The following is a 27091-nucleotide window of genomic DNA, read 5'->3' as shown; positions in this document are numbered from 1 at the left end:
TTTCACTGCCTGGCTGTAGATTAAAATAACTTCATATTTGCAGAGTGGTCAAAACTAACAGGCAGCTGAAAAGTGCTGTTAAGCGACCTGCATAACGCTGTCAAAGGCCAGCTCTAGGTAGGCACTGGCTTGCGTTAACTGCAGCACCACCACCTAGTTTTGTACGTCGTCTTATTTATTAATAAATTCTGTAAAGCAGCAGCGCACTAGGACAAATTCATTTTGTGACTTTTAGCCCTCTAAGATCTTAGTTTAGATGTCTAGTTTTCATGTCATCGAATTGCGTCCAAGTTATAGTCCTCTTCATAATTTTTTAAAACCAAAATCTTACTCGCAGGAGTGTTAGGGGTTGATTGCATGGAAGCGAAAAGGACGGAGTAAGCACGTAGTGATGAGAAGTGATAGCCGCGTACATCTGTGCAGTCACGAGCGCTGCACAGCACCATGTTTTTCTAGATGCATTGGGTGTGGAAAATATGCGCAGGAGGGTTATTTCAAGCAGCAGGAGTGTATGAGGAGCTAGAATAGAGGGGGCTGAGGGAGAAATCTAGTTTGGGATGCTAAGGAAAACATGCCCAAAGGAAGTTAAGGAGAGATGTATCCGGGAGGGGTGTAAGGCTTTTCCACTAAATGAGTCTTGAGTGGTACCAAAACCACTCGGGTAGTTTCCCATCGGTTTAAGCTCTCTCCCCTGCATTATATGTCCTCATCACAGATATTCAGAGGTCGGCAGGACAGGTGTATGATGCTGTTGTCAGCCCCTGTAAATTAAGGGCTGCTAATGTGCTGTTCCTGTATGAGAAGATGAGTTTTTGACATCCTTGCTGTTCTCCGATGAACCTGTCTCTTCTAGAACTAATTGCAGAACAAAGAGGTTAAGGTTTAACCATGCGCTCACTTTAGGAAGAAACAGAATTTATTTTCTTTTTGGAAAGTAATATTCAGTTATCACCAGGAATCAGTAGCTTCTTCAGAATAATTACTTAATATGTTAGAGTTCTGCTCATGTATAAAGTTTGCATTCTTGTTACTGTATCCTTTCTCGGCAGCAAATCTCCGTGTACAAGAAGTAAAAGGGAGAGGTTTGCAGCCTTTAATTGTTATCCACTGTATACTTTTTCTGTTCTTGGTAATGCTTTCAGAAGCTCTTGGCTCTTTATATTCTCTTTAAGGCTTACTCTAATAAAGTCAAAGGCATCATTTTGCAAACCAAAATGTAATTCTTTCTAAATGAGACCTTTCCTCACCTGTAAAGCAAACCTACCAAAACCGGACTTAACATAAAAGAATGTTTGATGATAGAGATTCTCATTTTGGTTGTACTATTTTGTTCATGTAAATTCTTAAAACATTCAGAAATACGATTCTCATGTAGCACCTGCAGTATCTTGAAGTATGCTAAGTAGTTCTGTTAGGGAGATTGGAAAAAACAGTCCTGCAGGGAAAACCCTTTTAGTTTTCTTAAAATGTTTCAGTGCTACAGTCTTTAGTGTACTGAGAAAAATGCATCTCGTTTTTGTATCTTGGACTTCAGGAGCTTGAGTTGTAAATCTTCTTTGAATGTAAAGAATGCTATTTTTAAAAATGACTTGGACTAAGGGCAAGAAAGGTAAGTTAAAGCCAAGTTTGAATGTTAGAAATTAAACTGGTAAATGCTAGAGTAATGGTGAGTTACTTTATGGGTGAATTTCTGTTTTTCCCTAGCCAAATATTTGCATAAATGCTCTTTCAGTGATTTCAACAGACTCATTCTTGCTGAAAAATAATTTGGCTTCTGTGCCTTTCTAATGCTTTTTGGAGATGCTCTAGAAATACACTTGGGACGATGGAAGCGCTTTATGGTTTTGTTTTCGCCTATCCATCAGGCTCTGAGTGTCTGGAGATTGCGGAAAAGGGAGTGATCCATCAGTGATTTTAGTTCTTTCTCTTGCATTTGGAGATGAACCAAATTTTTTTTTGTGCGGACCTAGTCCTTGTACCGGGCTGACAGGAAAGAGCACGGCCAGTGTGCTGCCTTTTGTTTAGTTAGGATTTGTTTAGCTCGTACAGTCTGGGTGATGATACTTAATTTTGCATCTCCTGTGTTCTGGATTGCAAGATTGCATTTGCTGTCCCTTGGGTTATGAGGAAACGGTAGTACCATATGGCCACTTATTTTAATCATTCGAGTCATCCAGGGCTCTGTATGAAGGAATTTCAGTAGGTCAGGCAGCAGTAGCCAAACACCTCTAAGCAATTTAAACTGGGTGTTTAACGAAGACGCTTTTGTTTCTCTTCCAAGAGGACTTTAAATGCAGTAGGATGGGAAGGGCTTGGTAATGCTAGCTGAGATCGCTGGTTGGAGGTGAGGAACCTCTCGCTGTTTTCTGTGACAGAAACTTATACTGCAGGGTCTGCGCTGTAATAAATCAAGGATTAACTTCTGTTAATTATCTTAATCTGAAGATGCATCAGATTTAGTTCAGCCTTTGCAAATACAAGTATAGAATCCAAGCAAATAACACACGACAGAAGTGAAAAATGTGTTACTTTGCCAGTGTTTGTTCCTTCAGTGCAGAGGCTGTCTTTTTGACTCCTGAGGCACGCGTTGTGTAGGCATCGTAAACTGTCCCCCCCCCGCAGCTTGTTGGCATTATTTCAGCGAAGGTTGTTTTTGTGGTGTGCTGTTTTGTGGGGTAGGGTAGTTGAAAGAGAAGTGAATCTTGAGAAAGACAACAAAATTATTCTTCCTTGCTTTTCTAGAACAAGAAAATACTGGGGTTTGCGCATCGGGCATTTCCAGCAATAATAGAAGCACGCTAAGATACTGTGCAAGACTATTCTGTAAGCCAGAAGCTGTACTTTGCAAAACAAAAGTTCATATTGTCTCTTGTTAGATCGCTGTTGGGGTTTGTTTGCTGTAGATACCTGCCAAAGGGAAAGCAACCGAAGACTCGGACCCATTTCCTAGAAATCATCTGCTAGCTGTGTTTTTTTCCACATCTGTTTGTTGACTTTTATTACTCATAGTGGAAAAGGAGGTAGTCTTGGTTCACATCGCCAAAAGCCCTTCCCAGAGCTGCTTGCTGTAGTTAAGTCTGTGGAATAAAATTAGGAAGTAAACTTCTAAAAGGGGGTAGGTTCTGCACTCGCTTTCTAGCGTACAGCTCCAGTTTGGATTTTAAATGGGGGGAAAAAAGCCCAGAAGGTAAACAGAAGGTAATTCTCCACTATCGCTTCTGTTAAACTTTCTTTGAAGTATAATTAAATTATTGCCAAGAAATGATACATTTTTGACCATTGTCTTTGCAAATCATATTTATCTGTGGGTTGGTTGTGTTTGGGGGTTTTTGGTTTTGAGTTTTTTTTTATATTCTTGAAGGTCAGTGCTTGGAACATTCTAGGATGTTGTGGAAAGAATTTAGGCATTTGGGGATTAGAGGATTTTTGTAATCCTACCTCCGAAATGCAGTCCAGAGGATAGTATTACTGAGATTCTGCCTGATTGTTTTACCTAGAAAGTTATTCAAGTCCTGGATGCATCCCAGAGTGTAAATATATGACGGCAGTTCCTGAAAGAACTGGTAACTGGTGAATACCTTATTTCCCAAGGAGCGTTTTCAGTAGGCATTTTACTTAAGAGGGTATTTTAATTGAGTAGACATCCTTGAGACAGTGAGTTTAGCTCATGTTGTCAAAATAGTAAATATTTTTTCAATAGCTGCAGGTGTTTCATAAATACTTGCATTTCAGTTTTGTTAGGCACACTTTATTGACCACGTATCTTCCGGAAAGATGTGACAAATGCTTTCTTGGGATATTGTATGAGGTGCTTTAGAACTTGTCAGGGAATGCTGGAGATAATGGACGCTGTGGTGTTTGAAGCCAGGATTTATTTTATGCTTGGGATACATATTCTGAGGATCCTTTATTTCTTCTTAAGTATGGGAGTATCTTGGCGTTACGTTCTCCTTTGCGAGGCATTGTAAGGATTGCGTATGAGCGGATCTCCGTGAGCACCTTGTAAAAATCACATAAAAATGGGTTCTGAAGCCGCCTCTCTACTTTGTTTGGTGCCCACTTAGTAGTGGGCATACCTTTATTATTATTATTATTTTCTGTTACTTGTTCCAAAGCTAACTTTGACTTCATAGCTTCCTATTGTTTCATATTTGCGCTAAAAGATAATGTCCTTCTCAAAATGTGCCCAAGTAAACGTTTAAGGCCATGTGGAAAACCAGCGATGATTGCATTTGCGGTGTAGCTGAACTTCAGACATAGCAGTTGAGCAGTTTTTCTTACCTTCTTTCTGAGTTCTTTTTTGTTTTCCTAGCATCACGGTTATATTCAGCGTGCTGGAGGGAACAGCCATTGCTTTAATGCGCTTGGTTTTGGTGAATTTGTCCAGTCCCTTTCTGCAGCTGCTGCTCTCTGCTTCAACAACTGCTTGTGGCAGTACGTCCTCCCAGTTCACTCGCTGCCTGCCGTGAACTTTCTTTTACTGCCCATCAGTGTGAACGATGGTCTTTAAATGACACCTTCCGCAGCAGAACCTTCTAATCAGATTAAATCTGTCTTTTTATGCCCACTTTTTAATGTTTTGACATTTGAAAGCTTCTTATGAACTTTCCTTCTTCCAGTCCTGCTTGCTTCATGCTACTTAGCAAGACAAAACTATCCTCAGTACCTGTCTAAAGATGATTTTCTCCCATATTCCAGAGTGCTTTTTTCAATCTCTGGATAGGCTAGCTGCCCTTGTGCATTGTTTACAAATGTTCTTCGAGTCCCCTTCTCGATCGGGTAATACAGCAAAGCATCTTCATGAAGCTGGGATGTACATTGCGCCAGGGGAGGTTTAGGTTGGAAATTAGGAAAAATTTCTTTACGGAAAGGGTGGTCAAGCATTGGAACAGGCTGCCCAGAGAGGTGGGGGAGTCCCCATCCCTGGAAGTGTTCAAAAAACGGGCAGAGGTGGCACTCTGGGACATGGTTCAGTCTGGTCTACCCTTGATTGGCTTAGAGTAGACTTGGTAGTGTAGGTTAATGGTTGGACTGGATGATCTTAAAGGGCTTTTCCAACCTAAATGATTCTATGATTCTATAACTTGTCTTTACGTGGTTGCAGTGGGCTGCCGTGAGGTAATTGGAAAGTGCTGATAGGCTTTGGATCCTACAGATAGGCTGTAGGATCCTACCAGTGGTTGAGAATTAAAGGTGAAGAGGTGGTACCTCGAAATGGCTTGATTTCCTTGGTTTTTCTCTAAAGCCTTTATGCAAGTCGATAGTCTGATTGTGGGGGTGGTCTTCTTCCATTTTTTTGGCTGGGTAGTGATCTATAATTGTATCTTGGTGGTGGGTTTTTTGTTTAGTTTTGTTCCATTTTGTTTGTTTTTTCTTTTTTTTTTTTTTTTGCATTGTGGTTGCTAAGAGCACTTGGTTCTAAGAAGTTCCAGGACATACGAGGTGACAAGACGGAAGTCATGTCTTCTCCCCTTTTCTTCTCCCTGGCATACCCATTTACTCCTCTTACACAAAATCACAACTTTGGGTTGCTTCTAACTTCTTAACCACTTTTTTTTTTTTTTACTGGGGAGACTCAGGTCTTTTACTTCCTGGTGAGTTCTTTCCCCTTCCTACTATTTGCAGTCCCTTGTAGGCAGAGTTGATCATCAGGTTAGCTTAATACATTGTGAATACAGGACTGAGGTGGGCAAAGTGTAAGGCAATTTAATATAGCCTAATTACCACTTCTGTCCTAATACCTTCTGCTGCCTCCAGCACTAGTTTAGTCTTGTTTTAGGGTGCATTTTTTTTATATATATAGTTTTCTAGTATCTACAGGCTTCTCCCCTTGCTGCCCCCACCATCTGAATCTGGTACATTCACAGTGGGGGTTTTGACACCCTAGGACTGATGGCATTTTCAAGCAATCTCCATGTAAAAATTCAGGACTGAGCTTCTATGAGGTTCCACGATGCCTGCAAAGGCTGAATTCCTGAAGCAGTGGTAATGTAGAAATAATTATATAGAGCCAATTACAAACGTTTAAAAGCAGTAGATTCTTCCACAACCAAAACGCAGCAAATACCAAATAGTAGAAGGGAAGTTGAGATTGCCGCAGCAGTACGTCTGAAATAAGGATGAGAAATAGGTTAGCTGGTGTTTTGTTGAAATGTTTCTTTCATTGCAAAATATTTTCAGGGCTGTTATTATTTGGGTCAGTAGACAAAACTTTAAATAAAGTCTTACGTAATCACAGAGACTTTTTCCCCTACTGATGGAGATAAGCATGAGCCTTTCTGTTATTTAGTCTACAAGCACCGTATTACACTTTGTGGGTTTTTTTTTTTAATCATCCTTTGGTGTTTCCGTTCTGAAGTTTTTTGAGACAGTCACATTCATATGCAGAAGTTACATTCATATGCATATTGTTCCATTTACAGTATTTATTGATGTATGAAACAACCCCCTACAAATGTCAATGTTACAAATTTTAAAAAGAAAAACCCCCACCCTGGGTAGCTTAGAAAAATAGCATCATCAGATGTCTCTTTTCTGGTGGTTTTTAGATTCTAGCAAGTGATATTCAAATGTTAACTACTGCTTTCTTGTCAACTACTACGACTGATTTCTTCTGAAGAATCCACTTAACCGCTAAATTAATTCTCCTTTTCCGAATTGCTCGTGGCTTTGGCCATTACACCCTAGATACTACAGACCCATCTTTAGTTCCAGGAGCTGGTGTGTTGAAGGAAATGCGTTTGTATTACTAGGCAGTTTTTCCTGCAGTGCCCAACTACTTCTCTCCATTATTGCTGCTCTTTAACTGTATGGTTTTCAGAGAGTTTTAATTGCCTTTAATTTTGATCACATCTGTTCTGCAACTACAGCACTGTAAAGGCATGTAATAGCGGTGTAGCAGAAGTATTTCTAGAAATGGTTAAACTACCTCTTCAGTTTGAAATGTGTTTAAGGGCAGCAGAGTGCTATATGTTGAAGCAGGTTTTTATATCTAGGTTGGAGAAAGCTATGTAAGAAGAGAAGACCTTTGTTCTGAGGAGGGGAAAAAAAAAAAAAACAACTCAGTTTTTAAACTTCTTAATTTTGCGGTACAATTCAAGGCCGTTTAATGGTTTGCATTCCATTTTTCTTTAACTATGAAAGAAAATTCTAAAATCCTAGTAGTTCCTAGGGTGTTACATGTATTAAAAAGCATATGCGCATGTATAAAAATTTAACTGGTGGAGAGAAATACTGGGTGTGTTTGTTTTTACTGTGCTGTTAGACAGATGAGATGGATAATAACATGTAATTTTATTGTATTGATGTTTTTCCTCCTACAGAGAAGATGGAGAGCTAGAAGATGGTGAAATAGATGATGCAGCATATGAAGATGTGAAAGAACATGGTACAAAAGGTGATGATAAACAGAAAAATGAAAAAGGACATAGAAAATCACGGAAGAAACGCAAAAAAGAGAAAGAAAAGAAAAAATCAAAGAGGAGAAGACGGGATAAGCATAAGGTTAGGAAATGCAAACCAAAATATTGGAGGTGCTTGTTTTAATTCCAGGTTTAGACAAGAATCCAGGGAACTAGAGAAGAAAACTAAAATGGTTTTATTACTGTTTAGGCAGTCTTTGGTCTCTGAGGGCAAGTTCTGGGATTCCTATCTTACCAATGCACTTCAGTATTAAGGAATTTGTTTAAATAGGCTTTCGACACGTGGAAGTGCATATTCACACATTTCAGTGACAGTTTATGTGGGGTAAGAGGCAATAAATCATTAAACAATCCAGCCATAGCATGCTCCAAATGAGAGCTTGGAAACTTGCTTGTTAGCTTTGCCTAAATGCATTTTCATAAACTTGGTTTTCATGGGGTTATATTTAAAGTAGTACAAAATCAGATTGCGGGTGTAACTGTTATTTGTGATATACATCTTCATTGGATACTTATTCCAATATTTCTTTTAATAATGGTTTACAAAATACTGACATGAGCATCTTACTCTCTGCCATTGTCAGTGGTTGTGGTAGTTCTGACATGAAAGGCTGAAGTGTTAAACTTCTTAAATTGTTTAAATCTTAAGCAGCAGTGAAAGTTAAGTACTGGCCATGGACAATGATAATGGTAGCTGAACCATAGCGAGTGAGAGTTTTTTAGGGTAAGAGGCAAAATGTAAATCTATCAATTTCACTTTTATGTCCTAATTATCATCTTTATGGAAAGAAAAGATTTCAGGCTAGTTAAGTGAATTCTTCAGTAAAGTTCATTAAGATAATGTTTCTAATATATATTTTAGTCAAATACGTGCAAGAGATTTGCAGAATTTTAACCTAGAAAATTAAACCCAATGGTCCTTTCCTAAAAATCACAGAAATAGTTTTCTCGTGTGGTTTCCACTCTAAATTTTCTGCAAAACAGTGCATCTAAAAAACACTTGTAATGAAGTAACGCTGAGTTTTCTCCCCTCAGCAAATGGCAGGATGCTAATTGTTTCTATGGTCACATGCAAGTTCCTAGCCATCTCCCAGATTTGTTAGCCTCCCAGCAGCATCCCTGCTATGTCGTAAGGAAGCAGGGCTCAGAGAGACCTGGAGGAAGCTCATAGAACCCCGAGAAACCACATAGCCCTCAATGTTTGTGTTCGGAAGTCTCATTGGATCAGATCTCTTTCTCTGATAAAAAGAGCAGGTCATCAAAGAGTGTGCTTGCTTTAGCTTCCCCCTGAAGCAGAGGTTTGTGAGAGTTAAAATACTTTCTTTTATTTATTGGGCTAATGCTTCCTTTAAGTTCATAGACAGCAGACCAGTTAGGGAATTCTATAACAACGTTTCAGAGTGCTATTTTCTTCCTTTTTTTCAGCATAACTCCCCTTCCAGTGATGACAGTTCAGACTACAGCCATGACTCTGATATTGAGCGTACAGAAAGACCACATAAAAAGAGTAGCAGCTCTTCATACAGAGATTATGATTCTTCCTTCAGTCAGGTAGTACTTTTTTTTAAACTGATTTCTCATGTCTTTGTTTAGGTGTAATTTAAAAAATGCAAATGTAAATGATGCGGTTTTTGAAGGCCGACTTGATCACAGTGGCCATTCTGACAGATTTCAGGAAACGCATCTAGTTCTCATCTTGGGTAGATTTCCAAATGTAAAGCATTATCCGTGGCATGAATGTAGGTGGCATAAACAAGCCTGATACTATTTTTTCCTCCATCAGGCAACAATTAAGATACCTTTATTACTGCCTGCATTAGTTTTAGACGGTACTAAGAAGGAGCAGCTCTTGAAAAGCCACCTTTAAATATGTAGAGTTGATTCTGCTTTCTGATAGTTCAATTTGCCCTGGTTTTGCTCAGTCTGTGCGGCTCGATAGCCCTCCGGGGACCACTGGGTGAAATAGAATGCTGTTCTCTAAAGCTGTGATAGAGCAGCTAGAGGCTTAATGAGGTACTTCAGAGGAGAGGAGGCTTTCCTTTAGCCTGAAACCATTCCAGAAACCTCCAAGCCAGCCAAATTTATTAACTGAAGATCCTGTCTGCAGAAATGGGAGAAGGGACAGTGCTGGCTTAGGAGTAGCAATAAGCAGTATTTCATCCTGACTGACAGAGGGAGGACAGGTTGTTTCATCTGTGTCCAAGATCGTCAGGATGTGGAGATCATGAATGGAAAAAATTTATTTTGATCGTAGGTCATCTAAGTGGCACTTAGAACTGCATGCGTTAAAATGCTTTGTCAACCCCACTGAAAAGTTTTCTGGAGTGTAGATGCTGATGCTGTTCTTTTTAGCCCTGTTTCCTGTTTTGATGCATTCAGAATCAAAAGTACTAATTTTTACTAAGTAACTGATTTTCGCTGTTTTATTATTAATGCTTGTTTGTGGAAATCTGGTAGACAGCATGACAGTAAAACAGGGTGAAAACAATTGGTTTTGTAGAGCAGTTTAGAGGGGTGTTTTTTTAAAATACTGAGTTGCTTCTGAACAGTGCACTCCCTTTCATACAGCATGGACACGTATCAGGAAATTACATGAGTTCGCAGAAAATGCAACATAAAAAAAATGTAAAAAGTAAGGACTATGACGACTATAGTCATTACAGTGATGAAAACTTTGGTAATTATAACGAGGAAGAAAAGGATGAAGATTTTGCTGATCAGCTTAAACAATACAGGCAAGCTAAAGAGACCTCCAGTACTGATTTAGGACCTCCATTCCCGAAAGAACCAGTGAAAAAACAGGGGATGAAAGGGATCCAGAAAGGTAAGATCATTTGAATTGTTAACTGTAGTCATGGACGGTGGCGGCAGTTGTATCATGCATCATTTCAGGATGTTTGAGAGCTGAATGAAGAAAGCTGCCAGCGGTGGCTTTCCTATGAGCTTGCAGTCTGCCATCAGTACAAGTGATAATGCTGTTCCATCGTGAAGGAATCGTATCATACGGTCGCACCGATGCATATATTGAAGAAAAAGATCAAGTGTTGGGTAACGTGTACGTAGTAAATAAAAAAAAAACCCTATTACAAAGCCAAGATCTTTGTTGTGGAACTGCTTGAGTAAGAAGTGGTAGGGCTGTAAAGTGACTTTCTGGTGATAGTTCTTGAAAGTTTGAAATTGGACTCGACTGGGGTAAATATGTCAGTTCCAAAATCTAATTTAGTCCCACCCAAAAAAAAAATTAAGTACTTAGAAATTTTGATAGGTGCCTTAATACTTCTATTAGTATGCCCCACAAGTATGCTAGTATCCTTTTATTTTTCTTTTCACAACTTTTTTCTTGCATTCAAAGCTGGGCCGATACAAATGCTGGTGAAAAAGTATTCTTCTTAAGCACTGTATTCCTGAAAGAGTCCTGCTGCCCTTATTTCATGCCTGCCTTGCATAAGCCTAGTTACGCAAGCGCTCTTGTTTGCACCTTTCATTTGGTGTCTCATCATTTCCTTACCATCCTAATGCACTCACTGAGTGCATTTTATTCGCTGGCCTCTGCATTACGAAGGGACTTCTGACTCCCCGGTTGCCTCGTAGCACCGTGTATTGCCGTGGGGTGCGGAAGGTTAGGCAGTGGAGACGGTGTGCGGCATTGACAGAGACAGCCTGCTCTGCCATCTAGAAATGCTTAACTTGTTCTCATCCCTTTGTCTGTGAGATCAAGTTCTGATTTCAGAAACTCTTGATTCAGTTTGCAAATTTTTCTCCCTTTAATCATGGCTAAAAGTTTGTCTCCCAGGCAAAATTTGAGCAGGGCTTTGTGTGACAGTCTGAATACCTTGGTAGTTCTCGGGAAGAGACTGTGTGCTACACAAAGGTACTAAGCTGTCTTTCATTTACTACAGTGAAGATTTATTGTATTCTGGTTTGGTTCACAATAAAATAAATTGGCAAAAGATTGGCAGAATTTTTTTAGCCAAGACAAAAATGGCTTTTCACGTGCTGCTTGGCAGTAGTGCTTCAAAACCTCTGTCTGCAAGTCATCTGAGATGAAGTCATAGAATCATAGAATTGTTTAGGTTGGAAAAGACCTTTAAGATCATCCAGTCCAACCATTAAGTCAAGGCGTTTTCACTGGAATCAGCCTTGCTGTTGCAGAGTGGCTGCCACCTGAAGCGGGTGCGATGTCCGCAGAACTTTCGAACTGGTTTTCTTTGGTTTTAAATTGATGAGAAAGCAGATACTCTGTCTCAGTGGTTTTAGTTGAGACCAGGCCTCCTGGCACGCTGCTGGCTGGATAATTACTGTCTTGAGGCTTCCAAACAGTTACCATTAAACAGTTTTATATTCAGAGCTGTTCTGTCATACTACTTAGGTTCTTAGGTTATGATCTCAGGTTTCTTGCATGTTGTGACAACGAAACCTATGCGCACACCTGGGTGCCAGTTGTGCTGGTTAGTTCTGTGTTCAGCAAGCGACCAAGCGGCATGAAATATTTCAAGTATTTGGGCTGGTTAGAAGTAACATGTCTGCACTTCTAATTGTGAGAAGCTGCTTTGAACAAGATTAATCTGATAATTCAGTTTGTCAGTCTGCTATTGATTTGAAGAGCTTTTCAAAGAGCAGGCAGCTGCACAGAATTACAATTGGCTGGTGCAGTTGTACTTGCCAACTCGTGATTCAAGATAGTATTTAGGAATCCAGACTGCAAAAAGGTAGATATTTAGTTTGTTAGATTTGTCTGTATTTGATGTCACTAGATAATGATTTTTCTTTACTTCCTGAGCTCACTTAAAGAGGCTGTTGCTGTTTTTCAGGTATTTCTCAAAGAGGTAATAATTACAATGTTGGTCGAGGGCGTGGAATGCAAAAGAAATTGAAGCGTAAAGATCGTGGAAGGGGAAGAGGGGGCAATAAAGGATCTGATGGTTTTCATGAGGTATGTGGAATTAAAGCTGAATTCCTGATGTAGTTGCTTCAAATGGCTGGATGCTTTTCTTTAACAGAAGAGTATTTAAAAATACATATCTTAAATTTTTTTCTCTTATCTAGGACATTACTAGAATTTTCCAACACTTGATGTACAAAGTGTAATTGATAACTTAAGCTAATACATAGTTTTCTTGTTTTTCTTGGAAATATGAAAAACTAGCGGAAAGTGGTTTCTGAGCTTTGGTTTTGAATGGTGCCTGAACTTCCATGTTAACTGTATCTGAAATAAGATGGTTTGCTACTACTGGTTCACCTCGGATTTTTCAGCAAAGAAAATGGGACAGCTTTTTCCAGTTTCCATCTGAATCGTGAAGAACTCTCCTTCTCTTTTCCATAGCTGTGACTGTGGACATGGAAATACATGTGACCGTGGTTTTCATTCAGTAATTTTTTGTATGGGAACTTAGAGAAAACAGTGTTCAGTATTTGCATGGCATTTGTAAATTTCTCACTCCAGTCTTCATTGAAATGAAAACCAATACAAAATTGATGATGAATGGATCAAATCCATCCATGGCTGAAAAACAGTATTTAAGCCGAATCACATTTAAGTCTGTATACTGCAACTAAAACGTCTGTGGTTCTCCTCCCTCCTGCACTCAAGAACGCACACGGCTGGCTTCTCGCTAATGCGGTGATGTGTAATTCAGCCACGTTAATTTTTCCCTGTGTTCTCCAGCTGGCCTAACTCTCTGGGGCTCCTGGGTGGTCCCGATCAGATGTTCCTTTCCCTGCCCTGCATGTGGTAGGGAAAAGGGCAGCCGTTTGATCTGTTAGGACGATGCCTCATTTATGGGACTCCTCCTTCCTGTTGCTGTAGAGCGTGCCCTGTCCTCCCGCGCTGTCTCCCAAGCTGCGGGGAAGGGTGGAGGCGAGGAGGCAGCTGCAGGCAGGTCCCAGCAGGGCTGGGAGGCAGAAAACAAAAAGCTGGGCTCCTGGCTACAGCAAAATAACGAACTCAGCAACGCAGAAGCTGCGCGGTGTGGTGGGGTAACCGCCCAGGCTCCTGGGCTGCACAGCCCCATCCCTGGGATTCTCGGGGACACGGTGGGAGCGTTTCAGCCTTCCTTGGGCCGTTGTTTCAAGTGCTTTGTGGTGTGGGATGGTTGCTGGTTTGCAGTGCTCCCGAAGAGGCTCGGAGCATTGTGTTTATGTGATATTTGCATTAACCTTGAAGCGGATCATGTATTAGATTCAAAGCTGCTTTGTCTGAAGCAGCTGAGATTTCTCTGGATTTCACATGTTCAGAGTAGAAAATGGCTCTTGACTGATCCAGGAGTGGCGTTTCTAGCTCGACAATTTCTGCTTCTCAACGTCAACAAAATCCGCAAATCATTCTTGGTGTTAATGTTTTGTGACACTGCTTAATCTGCTGAGCAAAATGAGACCGGACGCTTGATGTGCCGGATGCTCGTGTGTGCTCATGGTGCAGTGTGATGACTGTGGAGAGCCACATCCATTCCTTTTCAGAAGTTCCCACTCAGCAGTCAGATCCCTGCTCATTTTTGTGAACATCGGAAATTGGAAAAGCCCGTTCATCCCCTCTGTTGTCAGATCAGCAGGCAGCCACCGAGCGCTGCAAAGACGACATTTGTTTCTGCCCTCTGTTGCGGTGTTGTAGCCAGCAGTTCCTTAAATGCCATCTACTTCCATGACTTCACTAGCTCTGCCAGGCCCCCTCAACACCTCTCCCAGACACTCTAGTTAGATGAGTTTACGGCGGTTTCTTTAGTTTATCTCAAGTGCAGATGCCACATGGGAATCAAATCATAAGAGGGAGCAATTACTTGCCTCACCGGCTACACAATAATTCTTACGTGTTGGGTCATGATTGAATTGTGCTTCCTCTCTGCTTTGCCTGATGGTATTAGCAAACAGGTTATTTTTCTTCTAATGGGAGAGAAAAGAAGATAGATGATCTGGAGATGACAATCGCGTGAGAAGCACGTAGAGGGGAAGGATTGGCAAAGCGTAGCCTTGTGGCTAAGATGGTGGTCTGGAAGCCTGGATGATTGCTCAACTCCCGGCCATCTGCAGAGGTGCCCTTAATCAGGGGCGGCTGGCACTGACTTAGTGGGTGCCCTGGCGTCAGCCTTGTTTTCCAGCCCTGTCAGACGAAGACGTGTGACATAGTCTGCCCATTCAGTGAAGTTATTTGTGTCTGTTTTGTTGTAAAAAGTTTCCGATTTGGTTGCGTTGATAAAAAAAAGACTGTATTAAAGCAGCTGAGAAGAAGTATGTGTGTTTACCTCTACTTTCAGCTGTGGGTATAATAATTTTAAGAACTTAAATCATGGTGTAGTTAATTACCTCTACTTTCAGCTGTGGGTATAATAATTTTAAGAACTTAAATCATGGTGTGGTTAATCACATTTGGGGGTAACTAGTGCACCACGTATGCTCTAGTATTTTTGCAACCGCGTGCTTAATAAGTAAGCATCAGTAGGATGTTCGTTTTTCTTACAGGACGGCAAACCAGTGAAGAAATGGGTTAATATGAGTCAGGAGTTCATAAATCAGCACACAGTGGAACACAAAGGCAAACAGATTTGTAAATATTTCCTTGAAGGGAGATGTATTAAGGTAATTGTGCACTGTGTCTGTCGGTCATCGTCTTTGGTGTGAGGGAGGGGGCAGCATGCTCTGTGCTTTTTTACTTCAGCTGATGCGAAGGGAAGTTGTATGTTGAAACTCAGTGTTTTGATTTCTAATGTTTTGCATATTTATAGATAAATGCCAACAGAAGCACTTGTGGAAAAATATCCCCTTCTGTTACACCTTTTGAATTATAACAAATTCTGTTAAAAAGGGTTGTGTTTACTTATTAGTATGTACAGTAAAAACATCTGTGAAAGTATAGTAAACTTATTGACAAGGTATCATATGTAAATATACAAATCTTACAAGTACGGAATCTGTAAATAGGCAATGATTTCTGAATGCGTTAGATTATTTCTTTTATGTGCTACTGCTAATTTTGAAACGTTGAAGGAATTGCTTAATTATGTGAAATTATTTCTTTCTCTAAAGTAAAAAGTGGGGTTGTAGTAATAGTTCCCCTACCAAAGAATCATCTTCCTTCAGCCAGCAAGTGGAAGGCAGCAGAAAGAAGAGAATACTATTCAGAGCAGTCAGCTGTCAAGCAAAAGCCCTAGCAAGACAGTCTCTTTTTCCATAAAAAAAAACCCTGGTATTGCTTCATTTTGAAGCTTATGCTGCTGTGGAGTTGAATCCTCTGATGTGAGACTAGTTCAGGCAGTTACAAAACACACTTAAGAAAAACTGCATGCTTCTCGAATAAGTGAGTGCGTCATTTATATTTGGTTCCTCTGTGTATTTAGAGATAGAACGCTATCTGTTTCTTTTTCAAATGGTCAAAGTAAAGGTGAAAATTAATATGCTTTTTTCCCAAATCAGGGGGGAATTGAAAACAATGCATTTGTTGGTGCCTCTATATATTTCAGTATGCTGTGCTCAGCAAGATGACTATTTGCTGCCACCTTCAGTTTTAAAACAAGTGGCTGAAAGAGCACTCAGTGTATTTTTCATGAAAATAAATATAAAAAAATGTGCAAAAAACCTCTACAGCGAAGTAATCCTAATGTTATAACATATGGTTGATATAAACTTGGTATTATTTGAATTCTCTTTCCTACGTGGAAGAGTCTTAATACTTTGCTTGCTGGACTTTAAGTTCTCCCACACACCCTTAAAACAGAATCAGGTTTTCTGATCAAGTGCACAATTGTTTATATGGAAAAGGATTTCAGTAAAGTATTTGTTTAAATGCCTTTTTAATGCAAATTGCTAGGTGGAGACAGAGGAGAGAACTGGTACTGTAAGGCCAGCTTGTTTTTTGTGACCACTGCATATATTCCCGCTTGAATCCTGATTCAGAAATTGTTTCTCTTATGTCCAGGCCCTCCTTATTCACAGTTTTTAGGGACATGCGTATAATGCTATTCTGTGTTAGTAAAGATAAAAAAGTTAAATTCAGCTAAGGAGGATGGGGTTTTTTTTTTAACTATGAAATGGAATTTCTCAGCATTTCAGATTGATAATGCTTTTTCTTGTTTTTTTTTATTTATAGGGAGAGCAGTGTAAATTTGATCATGATGCAGAGATTGAAAAGAAAAAGGAAATCTGCAAGTTTTACATACAGGGTTACTGCACCAAAGGAGAGAACTGCATTTATTTGCACAATATCCTTTTAAAAAAAATACTTGAATTAAACTGAAAGTTTATATTTACTTTTAATTGATGTAAGTGATTTTTAAGGGTAGCTATTTCTTTTCTTAAGAAACTATACCAAAGACACTGTAGATTTACTACAAGATGATTATTTTTCTGCTCAAATACTTAGGAGGAGAAAATATGTATAAAATTACTGGTTTGTTTTCAGTTTTAAGGATTTTTAATGTTTTAAAAGATAAAACCCCTTGAAGTTGGACACATTTGTCCACATGCTTTTAAAACCCTGATCTGTTCTCGTTTGTTGTAAAGGACTTGTGTTTTATTCTGGAATCGAGACCTTCATCTTTTCAATCACAATTTTAGAATTGAGTCAAAAATAATATTCATAGAATCATAGAATGCTTTGGGTTGGAAGGGACCTTTAGGGATCATCCAGCCCAACCCCTGCAGTGAGCAGGGACAGCTTTAACCAGATCAGGTTGCTCAGAGCCCCGTCCAACCTGACCTTGAATGTTGCCAGGGATGGGGCCTCCACCACCTCTCTGGACAACCTGTGCCAGTGCTTCACCACCCTCACTGTAAAAAATTTCTTTCTAATGTCTAGTCTAAATCTATTCTTCTTTAGTTTAAATCCATTATTCCTTGTCCTGTCACAACAGGCCTTGCTAAAAAGATTCTCCCCATCTTTCCTGTAGGCCCTCTTTAAGTACTGGAAGGTCGCAATAAGGTCTCCTTGCAGCCTTCTCTTCTCCAGGCTGAACAATCTCAACTCTCTCAGCCTGTCCTTGTAGGAGAGGTGCTCCAGCCCTCGGATCGTTTTGGTGGCCCTCCTCTGGACCCGCTCCAGCAGGTCCATGTCCTTCTTGTGCTGAGGGCCCCAGAGCTGGACGCAGTGCTCCAGGTGGGGTCTCAGCAGAGCAGAGTAGAGGGGCAGAATCACCTCCCTCGACCTGCTGGCCACGCTGCTTTTGATGCAGCCCAGGATACGGTTGGCTTTCTGGGCTGCCAGCGCACATTGCCGGCTCCTGTCCAGCTTTTCATCCACCAGTACCCCCAAGTCCTTCTCCACAGGGCTGCTCTCAATCTCTTCATCCCCCAACCTGTACTGATACTGGGGGTTGCCCCGTCCCAGGTGCAGGACCTTGCACTTGGCCTTGTTGAACCTCATCAGGTTCACAGAGGCCCACCTCTCCAGCTTGTCCAGGTCCCTCTGGATGACGTCTCGTCCTCCTGATGTGTCAACGGCACCGCTCAGCTTGGTGTCATCTGCAAACTTGCTGAGGGTGCACTCGATCCCACTGTCTATGTCATTAATGAAGATGTTGCTTGGGGAGGAGTGGCTGGAAAGCTGCCTGGCCGAAAAGGACCTGGGGGTGTTAGTAGATAGCCGGCTGAACATGAGCCAGCAGTGTGCCCAGGTGGCCAAGAAGGCCAACAGCATCCTGGCTTGTATCAGGAATGCTGTGGCCAGCAGGAGCAGGGAGGTGATTGTCCCCCTGTACTCGGCACTGGTGAGGCCGCACCTGGAATACTGTGTCCAGTTTTGGGCCCCTCACTACAAGAAAGACATTGAGGTGCTGGAGCGTGTTCAGAGGCGGGCAACGAAGCTGGTGAAGGGTCTGGAGAACAAGTCTTATGAGGAGCAGCTGAGGGAACTGGGGTTGTTTAGCCTGGAAAAGAGGAGGCTGAGGGGAGACCTTATCGCTCTCTACAACTACCTGAAAGGAGGTTGTAGTGAGGTGGGTGTTGGTCTCTTCTCCCAAGTAGCTAGCGATAGGACAAGAGGAAATGGGCTTAAGCTGCGCCAGGGGAGGTTTAGACTGGAAATTAGGAGAAATTTCTTTACGGAAAGGGTGGTCAGGCATTGGAACAGGCTGCCCAGAGAGGTGGTGGAGTCACCATCCCTGGAGGCGTTTAAAAAACGGGTAGATGTGGCACTTCAGGATATGGTTTAGTCTGGTCTACCCTTGATTAGTCTAGAGTGGGCTTGGTAGTGTAGGTTAATGGTTGGACTGGATGATCTTAAAGGTCTTTTCCAACCTAGATGATTCTATGATTCTATTCTATGATTCTATGATTCTATGTTAAATAGCACCGGTCCCAGTATGGACCCCTGAGGGACCCCACTTGTCACCGGTCTCCATGTGGACATCGAGCCATTGACCACGACCCTCTGGATGTGACCATCCAGCCAATTCCTTATCCATCGAACAGTCCACCCATCAAACCCATATCTCTCCAATTTAGAGGGAAGGATGTTGTGGGGGACTGTGTCGAACGCTTTGCAGAAATCCAAGTAGATAACATCCATTGCTTTTCCCTTGTCCACTGATGCAGTTACTCCTTCATAGAAAGCCACTAGGTTGGTCAGGCAGGACTTGCGCTTGGTGAATATTAAGGCACAGTAATGTAACTGTTATGTTAAATGGAACTAGGAGGTAAGTTGGTTATCAGCTTTCAAAATTCTTAACATATTGCTTTGGAAAGATTAAGTACTGGTGAAGAATTGAAGGATAGTTGACAGCTGAATTTCATAAACTTGCCAAACAGTGCAAATGAGAAATCGACCTTTGTTAGGAAACCTTAATACATTGCTTACATGAATTCCCTTGCAAGTTCTACCACACAGGAGCGAAATGCTATCAAGGAGATAAGTGCAAATTTTCTCATGCTCCCCTGACTGCAGAAACAAAAGAGCTGTTGGATAAGGTGAGCAGCACTTGGTCTGTAAACGCAAGGTTTGTTGCTTGAAAGAATAGGGGGGAGGTTGCTAGAAATTTCCATGGGATTCTCGGGGAATGTGATGCTAAACAGTAACGATGTTAAGCTTCCCTGTTGCTTTTTAGCACAGTAAGTCTGTGACCAGGTTCAATACCAGGAATTCCCCTTGCCATCAGTTATTCAGTTATTTTTTAGCTATATCACTCATTTATTTTCACAACTCAAGTTTCTGCTCTTGAACTTTTCTTTTGCATCCTTTTCTGTGGAAATTTTCATGTACTCTGTAACAAGAAGCGTGGCTTTTATGTTGTTTTCCTTTAGCTGCCTAGAAATTAGATACCATCTGACTGACTTCTGCACTCGGGGTGGAGAAAGGAATGAGGTGCCTCCTCTGAATGATTCATGAAATCTTGACCTTTGTGTTAACTTGGATATTTGTCTCTCTGCAGTTACTGTACAACAGGCCTTAACAGAAAAGTGGCCTGAATTTAATTAAGTTAATGAATCTTAGAATAAGTCCTTCAGTTTCTCTTACTTAAAATTACTGTCTGAAGGAAATGGACTTGTGTGAAATTGTCCCTTCCTGATTACAGAAATAGTTTGCTTCCTGGCTGTGAATCTGTGTCCTGCAGAACAAGTAATACAGAGTTATAATTCATCTGAGTTTGATGTCAATATATAGTAGTATTTTAGCAGGTGATTATATGTAAGCGGAAAGTGCAAGACTAAATTGAATTGCGTGTACTGCGAAATTAAGTGTTTGTTACGTTGCTTTGTTCTAGGTTTTGAATACTGAGGAGGAACCACAAAACGAAGATGAGAAAGAACTGGAGGAACTCAGAAAGCGTGGCATTGTTCCTCTCCCTAAGCCACCACCAGGTGTTGGGCTTCTGCCAACCCCGCCAGAGCAATATCCGTTTTCCGAGTCTGATATAGAAAATTATCAAGATCCTTCAGGAGAATACAAGAAAATCCCGTCTCTCTTTGAAATAGTTGTGAAGCCTACCGTGGATTTAGCACACAAAATTGGAAAAAAGTAGGTTTTAGAACTGTGCGTAGAACTCTCCTTAAAACATGGCTGCATAAATATTTAAACAAATATTTTTGTTTGTCAGAAGTATATACTTCCGAGTATATTGCTAAGTTAATGATCTGTCAAATATTGGCTGTCATAATTATTTACTTATTTAATGCTTTCCATAGAAGAGAACTTACTGAGCCTTGACCTTCCAGAAAGCCACTCCATTGGCTTTTGTTTTGGCTCTGTGCCTGCCTTGCCTATCTCCATTTGCAGGTTGAGCAAAGTTCATTCCTTCTGAATTCTTTTTATAGTTAGCTTTTTCTTGACCGAAGCCAGACAGTCCTGATGGAGATGGTTGGCCTTGGGATGTTTAAAACTCTTAGTGGCAGCAAATGTCCAGTTCTGCATGTGCTAATACTGGAAAAAATGTTCTACTTCCAGACAAGCTCTGCCATGTGTAACGTACATAGTTATTCTCTTTGAAAATTATTTTGCTTCTTTCAGATTTTTATCCAACTTAAGATCAAATAAGTACGAACAGACATCTGTAAGAGTGAGGAGGGGGGAGGAGGTAGCCAACAGGCTGTTGATCTTTGTAGGTGCGAAATTTGAGTCGCCAATTTTTTTTCGCCTACAGGCCACCGACCTTCTATAACAGCGCATCACCACCAAGACCACCGTTTCAGGGAAATGACCCCCATTCTCAGCATATGTATAATCCAGGTTCAAGTCCAGGGCCGGGACCCGGCATGTCACAAGGACATAACGGGCCGCCGATGCACCCAGGTTCTCCTGGACATCATCCATGCGCGGGGCCTCAGGGCCCAGGGATGCCGCAGAGTCCTCCTATGCAGGGTGTTCCGCCAGGCTTTCTGGGACCGCAGAACCAGACTGGTATGCCTATGCAAGGACAGCAAGGTGGGCCACCTCTCACGCCGCCAGGTCTCGGTGGATCTTACAATGCCCCAGGAGTTCAAGGACATATGGTGAATATGCCGAGAGAGAATCATTGTCCTCCGGGGCCACAATACCAGCAGATGCCTGGTGAACGGCAGCCGAATATGAATTACGAGCCTATTCAGAACCCAGCTGATTTCTATGACAATTACTATTCTCATCAAGCCGTTCATAACTTCCAGCCAGCTAATAACTCTGGTGGTAAGGACATTTCAAAATCCTCGTTCCTTGATATGGTGCTTCGCAGTTGCGCGGCATTAAAGCATCACGGCTCCAAAGCGGAGCAGCTGCAAGAAGTTTGGATAGAAAGCCAAACCTCCTGGAACGTCTGCAGTGTATAGGCTCTTTTGTCTGATGCTTTCCAGTCATGTAATATAAGTCACATTAGTTTTGCTTGATTGTGTTTTATGTTTTATCTCCTCTGCTGTAAAAGCTTGTATAGATTAGCTGCTAACTGTTTTTTTTATATTGCAGATGGAACATGGCATGGAGAATTTACAGATCACCAGGCTCACCTCATGGCTCAAGAGTCGCATCAAGGTGGAAGCGAGTCGGACTGCATGAGTAGCCATATGGGCCATAAACCAGCCATTAACGTACCGGATTTTCTTCCAGCAATGCAGAAAGCCCTTTATGTGAGACTTAGTCAAAAGCATCAAAGAGACGGAGACTCTGTCAGCAGCCAGGGTCAGAGGGCAATGAGCAAAGATGAAGGTAAAGATAATTTTGTTACTGTTCTAAACATACTTATTGACCATGTATTAGCCTGGAACAAATGTGTTGACTTGGCTTTTCATCACGTTACCATTCACAGTTGTTGTGAACCTGCAAGTACCAACTCAAATAATATTTTCAGCTGAATATACTTGCTTTCCTTCCCAGCTTGTTCCAGGATTTTAGCATACGCTTAGTTGCTGCATTCCAGTTCCAAGTAGAAAGATCTGTGGGTAATTTTTGGATATAGTTTGTACTTTTAAAAGGTTCTGTTAACTCAGTTACTTCTTAAAATCCCTGGTTGAAACAGAAAGGTTGTTATTTCTAACTGCCAGTACAAGTGCATCTTTGGTTCTGTTTATTCAGTTGTGCCTCTTGATCGTTTCTGCATATTCTGTTTCTCTAGAGGAGTATTTTTTTTCCTCTGTGATAACCGAAATTTGCAGTGTTCAGTCTGCGTGTCTCTTCTGTCACCTGGACAATGGAGAGCAGTGAGCCTGCAGATCAGCTTCAGCCCCGCAGAGCACGTTTGTCCCTTGGCTTGCTCCCTGCCGCACCCTTTTCTGAGGCTGCTAGGTTCTGTGACCAGAAATGCATCTTCTGTCTGACCAAAAGGCAGTTGCTGTATCAAATGATTTCGAGGACATTGCCAATATAATTCTGATCAGATGATGAGAGAAAGCTGGAAATGCTTCAGGGTACATACAAAACCAGAGTGACCTCTGCAGACTTCTCACCAGAGCTTTGGAGTGACTGGTCCTCCCGTCTAGAGGGCTTTCGGAAAGCAGTGTAACGGAAGAATATTCCTATTAGCTGCCTCCGACAGCACGCCACTCCCTGTCGTTGAATACTTGTGTGGTACAAGAAGCGTTGAGGAAACATGCGTTATTGTGCATTAGACAGTGATGGTGGTGGGTTTCGCCTTCATTTCTCGTTTTATTGAGCCAGAGTAGACCACTAGTCTCCTTCAGCGAGTAGGCAAGTTTAGGATGTGGACCTGAGCACGCAGCTGTGTTGATAAGGCTTGCCAGTAAATTGCAGAAGGTAGTTGAGAATTTATCCTTTAAAATGAGGTATTCGTATTTCTTCCCTTCCTGAATCTTGACCTCTCCCCAAAACCTTGTGATTTGGATAGTGATAAGGCAGCAAATTCCACATTTGTAATTTATCTGTTTTTAAGACTACTGTAAGGTGCCACTTTACTTTTTGTTCTACCATCCCACAATGAAGGTCCCTTTCATCAAGACTGAGATTTTAATTTTTTTTTTTACTAGTACTGGTAGAAATAATTGTTTGAAAGCAGGTTATTTTCCCAGACTCATATCAACAGAGATATGTAGGCAGAATGCAGCAGAGTTTGGGAGTATCTCAACTAGCTACAGTTTCTTTGTGTCAGTTCTTCATTCAAATTGATTTTTATCATTTTAGATTGCAGTTGTTATAGTACAGGGAGTGATGGTGTAGTATCAGGTCTTTTCAGTTTGATTTTACTGAGAAGTTACCTTTTATTGTGAATAAATGTGTTGTATTCCCTGGTGATCATTTGCTTGAATAATCTTTTTTTTTTTTTAAGATGACAATGTCAACTGGTATTCCAGTAGTGAAGAGGAAGAGGGGAGCAGTGTTAAATCAATACTAAAAACCTTAAAGAAACAAAGCGAAAATTTTAGGAATCGGCAACAACATTCCACGGAGCAGCACATGCTTGGTATGCCTACTGATCCGAGGCTGGCAAAAGAAAAAGGCGCAGGGCCTCAGGCTGCTGACCCGAGACTGCGGGCCTCTCCAAGGTCCAACCCCAGAAAGCCTTCCGAATCCGCGTCCCTGGACCCACGGCTTGTACGAGATCCCAGGATGCACAAGGTCAGCGAGGGCGGTCACGCCAGCTCCTCCCTTGGGGGAGCAAAGCTAGATTTACACCACGCGCACACTGGAGTCAAGGTCAAGCAAAAAGGGATGGATGATGACGAAGAGGACTCGGAAAGAGAGCTGAGAGAGCGAGCTTTCCTGATACCGTTGGAACCTTTGCCTGGTGTAACGTTAAGAGATCCCCGATCTCAGCTTAGGCAGTTCAGCCACATAAAAATGGATGTTACCCTGATGAAACCAAACTTTGCTAAGCATATTGTATGGGCACCCGAAGACTTGCTCCCAATACCTTTGCCCAAGCCGGACCCCGTCTCTTCAATCAATTTACCTCTTCCTCCACTCATCGCTGACCAGAGACTTAATAAACTGCGGAATTTGAAAAACGATCCCCATCCAAATGCCATGCCAGCTGACCCGCGGCTAGCTGCGAAGGCAAAAAACAGCTTAACGGGCAGGAGCGGCTACTTGGATCCATCTGCGGATTCGCATGCCAGTAGCTCAAGCAAATTAGGAGATCCTCGCTTACAAAAAAACGTCGATCCCAGACTCCACAGACTGTCGAGCGCAGATACGCATCACGGAGTCGCGAAGGATTCGCACCCTCCGAAGTTTGACCCCCGCCTGGCCAGATCTGCTGCCGCCTCGTCGCAGCCCTCGGAAGCCGCGACTGCTAAACCTGACCCGGATGCTCTGCCTCCGTACGCACCCAAATTATCATCGAGTGGCGTTAGGCTGGGAACTCCGGGCTCGATACTGAGCGGGATTAGTTTGTATGATCCGAGAGATCACAGCTCGGCATTGGACACAGCTCCAGCTAGTTCAGGAGAGAACGGAGAGAACCAGAAAAAAAGTATTTTGAAAAACTCTGGTAAAAATGAACCGAGTCTCTCAGAAGATACATCGCTGCAGAAGGCTGCCTCGAACGTGGAAAAAAATACTGAAGGATCGGCAGAAGCTACTTCAGATAAAGCAAATAGCACCAGTAAATCTCAGGCTAAACACTCCAGCGCCGCACCGGCGGTGCATAATCTTCCTATCCAAGCTTTATCGGGATTAATCAGACCGCAGTACAGCGACCCGAGGCAGGTTAGGCAGCCTGGACAGGTAACTCAGACGCAGGAGAGCGATCCGAATGGGGAATCAGATGATAAGTCATTAAAAGATGTTTTCAAGACTTTCGATCCAACCGCTTCACCGTTTTGTTAGCAATTGATTTTAAGTCTTTTTACTGTTGTGAATATTGCAGTTTTCTGCTGTTTTGTAACTGGTTTACCTCTTTGCTTTATTTATTTTTAAATTATAATTATCAACACTTTTCAGCTGCTAATCTCAGAACCACATGCAGTTATACAGTATGCTATAGTGTTTGCAAAGCTGTGGTATTTTCTATATAATACTTTTCCAATTTCAGGGAGACTAATAATTGACATGTAGAAAACCCCCCATGTATCGTGTTAGAGCTGATAAAAGCACTTTCATTGTAAATAAGTCATTAAGAAAGTCTGAAGACCTGTATATGTGTGAGCTGTCTCTTTCATAAACAACATTTAGATATGATTGCCACATTTGTATGATTGTATAGATACAAGCAATATTATGTACATTACTGTGAGAGACACTGTTTGACAAGGATTGTCTGACGCATCAAGCCAAACCTACTAACTGATTTAAAACCTGCGTAAATGATTTAAGAGGAAAACGTTGATCCTCCTTTTCCGATCAGTTGATGTAAGACATTGACAGTTTTTATTCATGCAGTCAATATTCTTAGTGTAAAAGAGACCTATATCGCATATTGAGGATTAAAAATGTCATATCTTTTAAAAGTATTTTATTCTATGCTGTATATAGAAGAAATTGTGAAGTACCTAACTAGAAGAAAGTTACTGTTAAAAGTGGAGAATACCTAAGTTGTCTAATACAAAAAAGGGTTTTTATTTAATTTTTTCACGCATACACAATTCTGATTAGTGCTATAAGTTACATTGTGGTGTTCATGTATTTCAATGTATTTTTGTATTCAGCTGCTTAATTTGTATTGCTTTTTTTGTATTGATGTAACTGCAGTACTTGTATTCATGGTGTCTTTATGACATTTTTAACAAAAAAATTAAAAAGGGTACAGTTCAAGTCTGGTAATGACTGTGATGTTGACACGCTGGCAGCTAGTTCAGCCTTGGGGAAAGAGCAGGAGTAGGGGTGTCTGCAGGATGGAGGTGACTAAACCCGTTTTTGGTACGGTCGCTACGCTGCTTTGCAGTCAGATGGTAGCGGGTTTTCAAACTAGCCTTGTACCGAATCCAAACGGAGTTAGCTTGCTGCGCGCTTCCAAGCTCAGACCGCCGGTTTGGAGAGAGTCGTCATTTATCAGCATTGCTGTGAGAAATGTCGTGCATGTTCTTTAATTTCTGAAGATGTTGCATGCCGAGAGCACAACTGTCCTCAAAGCCTCTCTTGTTTTGCCTTTTGGGTTGCTTTTTATATAGAGGAAATGTAGTCATACCTAGCTAGCTGCGTTTACAATAAAAATTTGCCGTCTGCTCAATTGCCATCTGGTTCCCGCCCACTTGGAATGTTTCTTTGCATTAAGTCTCTTCCTTGGTGGACCTTTTCCTCTTTGTTTTTGTTTGTTGGCCTGAGTAATGCTTGCGACTGGGACAGTATAGTGTTTATTGCAAATTCTGTGGGTTTGGTTGCTTGCGCCTGTGAGACAAAGAGGCAAGAACACCTGCGTCTTGCATTGGTGAGTAGAGCTTGGGTGAACAGAGGGAAGCTCCCGATTTCTACGTGTGCAAAACCTGTCAGGGGAGATGTTGCTGAAGGCGATAATGGTTTCAGTTTGCCTAATTTCCCAGAGTGTAAATTGTATTAATTTTATGATATAACTCAAAATAATTGAAAACTAGGTAACAGGCATGAAACTCTGTTGTTATTTTGGAGTAATCTTAGTCCTACGTGATTACTTCTTGCTACTTCTTCATCTGATGATGAGTTTAGCTGTTCAAGAATTTCATCAAAAAAACCCCAAGCCAGCAGAATTGGACAGCAGGGAAAAATAGAAATAGTTTGGAAATAGCATGTGGGTTGATAGGGGAACAAAGAGGAAAAAGTTGCAGTACTGGAGCCAAATGCGTGGTTTCACATTTAGATGTGGAAAGTACTCGTAGGATGCGCAGCTCTAACCTCAAGTTACAACTTCTTGTGGGGT

The 27091-nt window shown here is 41.5% G+C and overlaps 1 protein-coding gene across 1 annotated transcript in view; it reads left to right on the top strand.

Moving 5' to 3' along the window:
* Positions 1-26013, top strand: part of ZC3H6 (zinc finger CCCH-type containing 6) — a 31247-nt gene extending 5234 nt beyond the window's left edge. The window contains exons 2-12 of the mRNA XM_075707244.1: positions 7323-7503; positions 8847-8972; positions 9990-10245; positions 12233-12354; positions 14874-14990; positions 16498-16609; positions 19201-19310; positions 20105-20358; positions 20981-21501; positions 21775-22014; positions 23588-26013. Of these exons, the coding sequence (XP_075563359.1) occupies positions 7323-7503; positions 8847-8972; positions 9990-10245; positions 12233-12354; positions 14874-14990; positions 16498-16609; positions 19201-19310; positions 20105-20358; positions 20981-21501; positions 21775-22014; positions 23588-25089 (3541 nt within the window). The 3' untranslated portion in view covers positions 25090-26013. The remainder of the gene's footprint in view (positions 1-7322; positions 7504-8846; positions 8973-9989; positions 10246-12232; positions 12355-14873; positions 14991-16497; positions 16610-19200; positions 19311-20104; positions 20359-20980; positions 21502-21774; positions 22015-23587) is intronic.
* Positions 26014-27091: the final 1078 nt, after the last annotated feature.

The sequence above is a fragment of the Pelecanus crispus genome, chromosome 3, assembly GCF_030463565.1.
Source record: "Pelecanus crispus isolate bPelCri1 chromosome 3, bPelCri1.pri, whole genome shotgun sequence".
Classification (NCBI taxonomy): domain Eukaryota; kingdom Metazoa; phylum Chordata; class Aves; order Pelecaniformes; family Pelecanidae; genus Pelecanus; species Pelecanus crispus.
The sequence above is the reverse complement of the archived record's forward strand: the minus strand, read 5'-3'. Positions and strand labels throughout refer to the sequence as shown.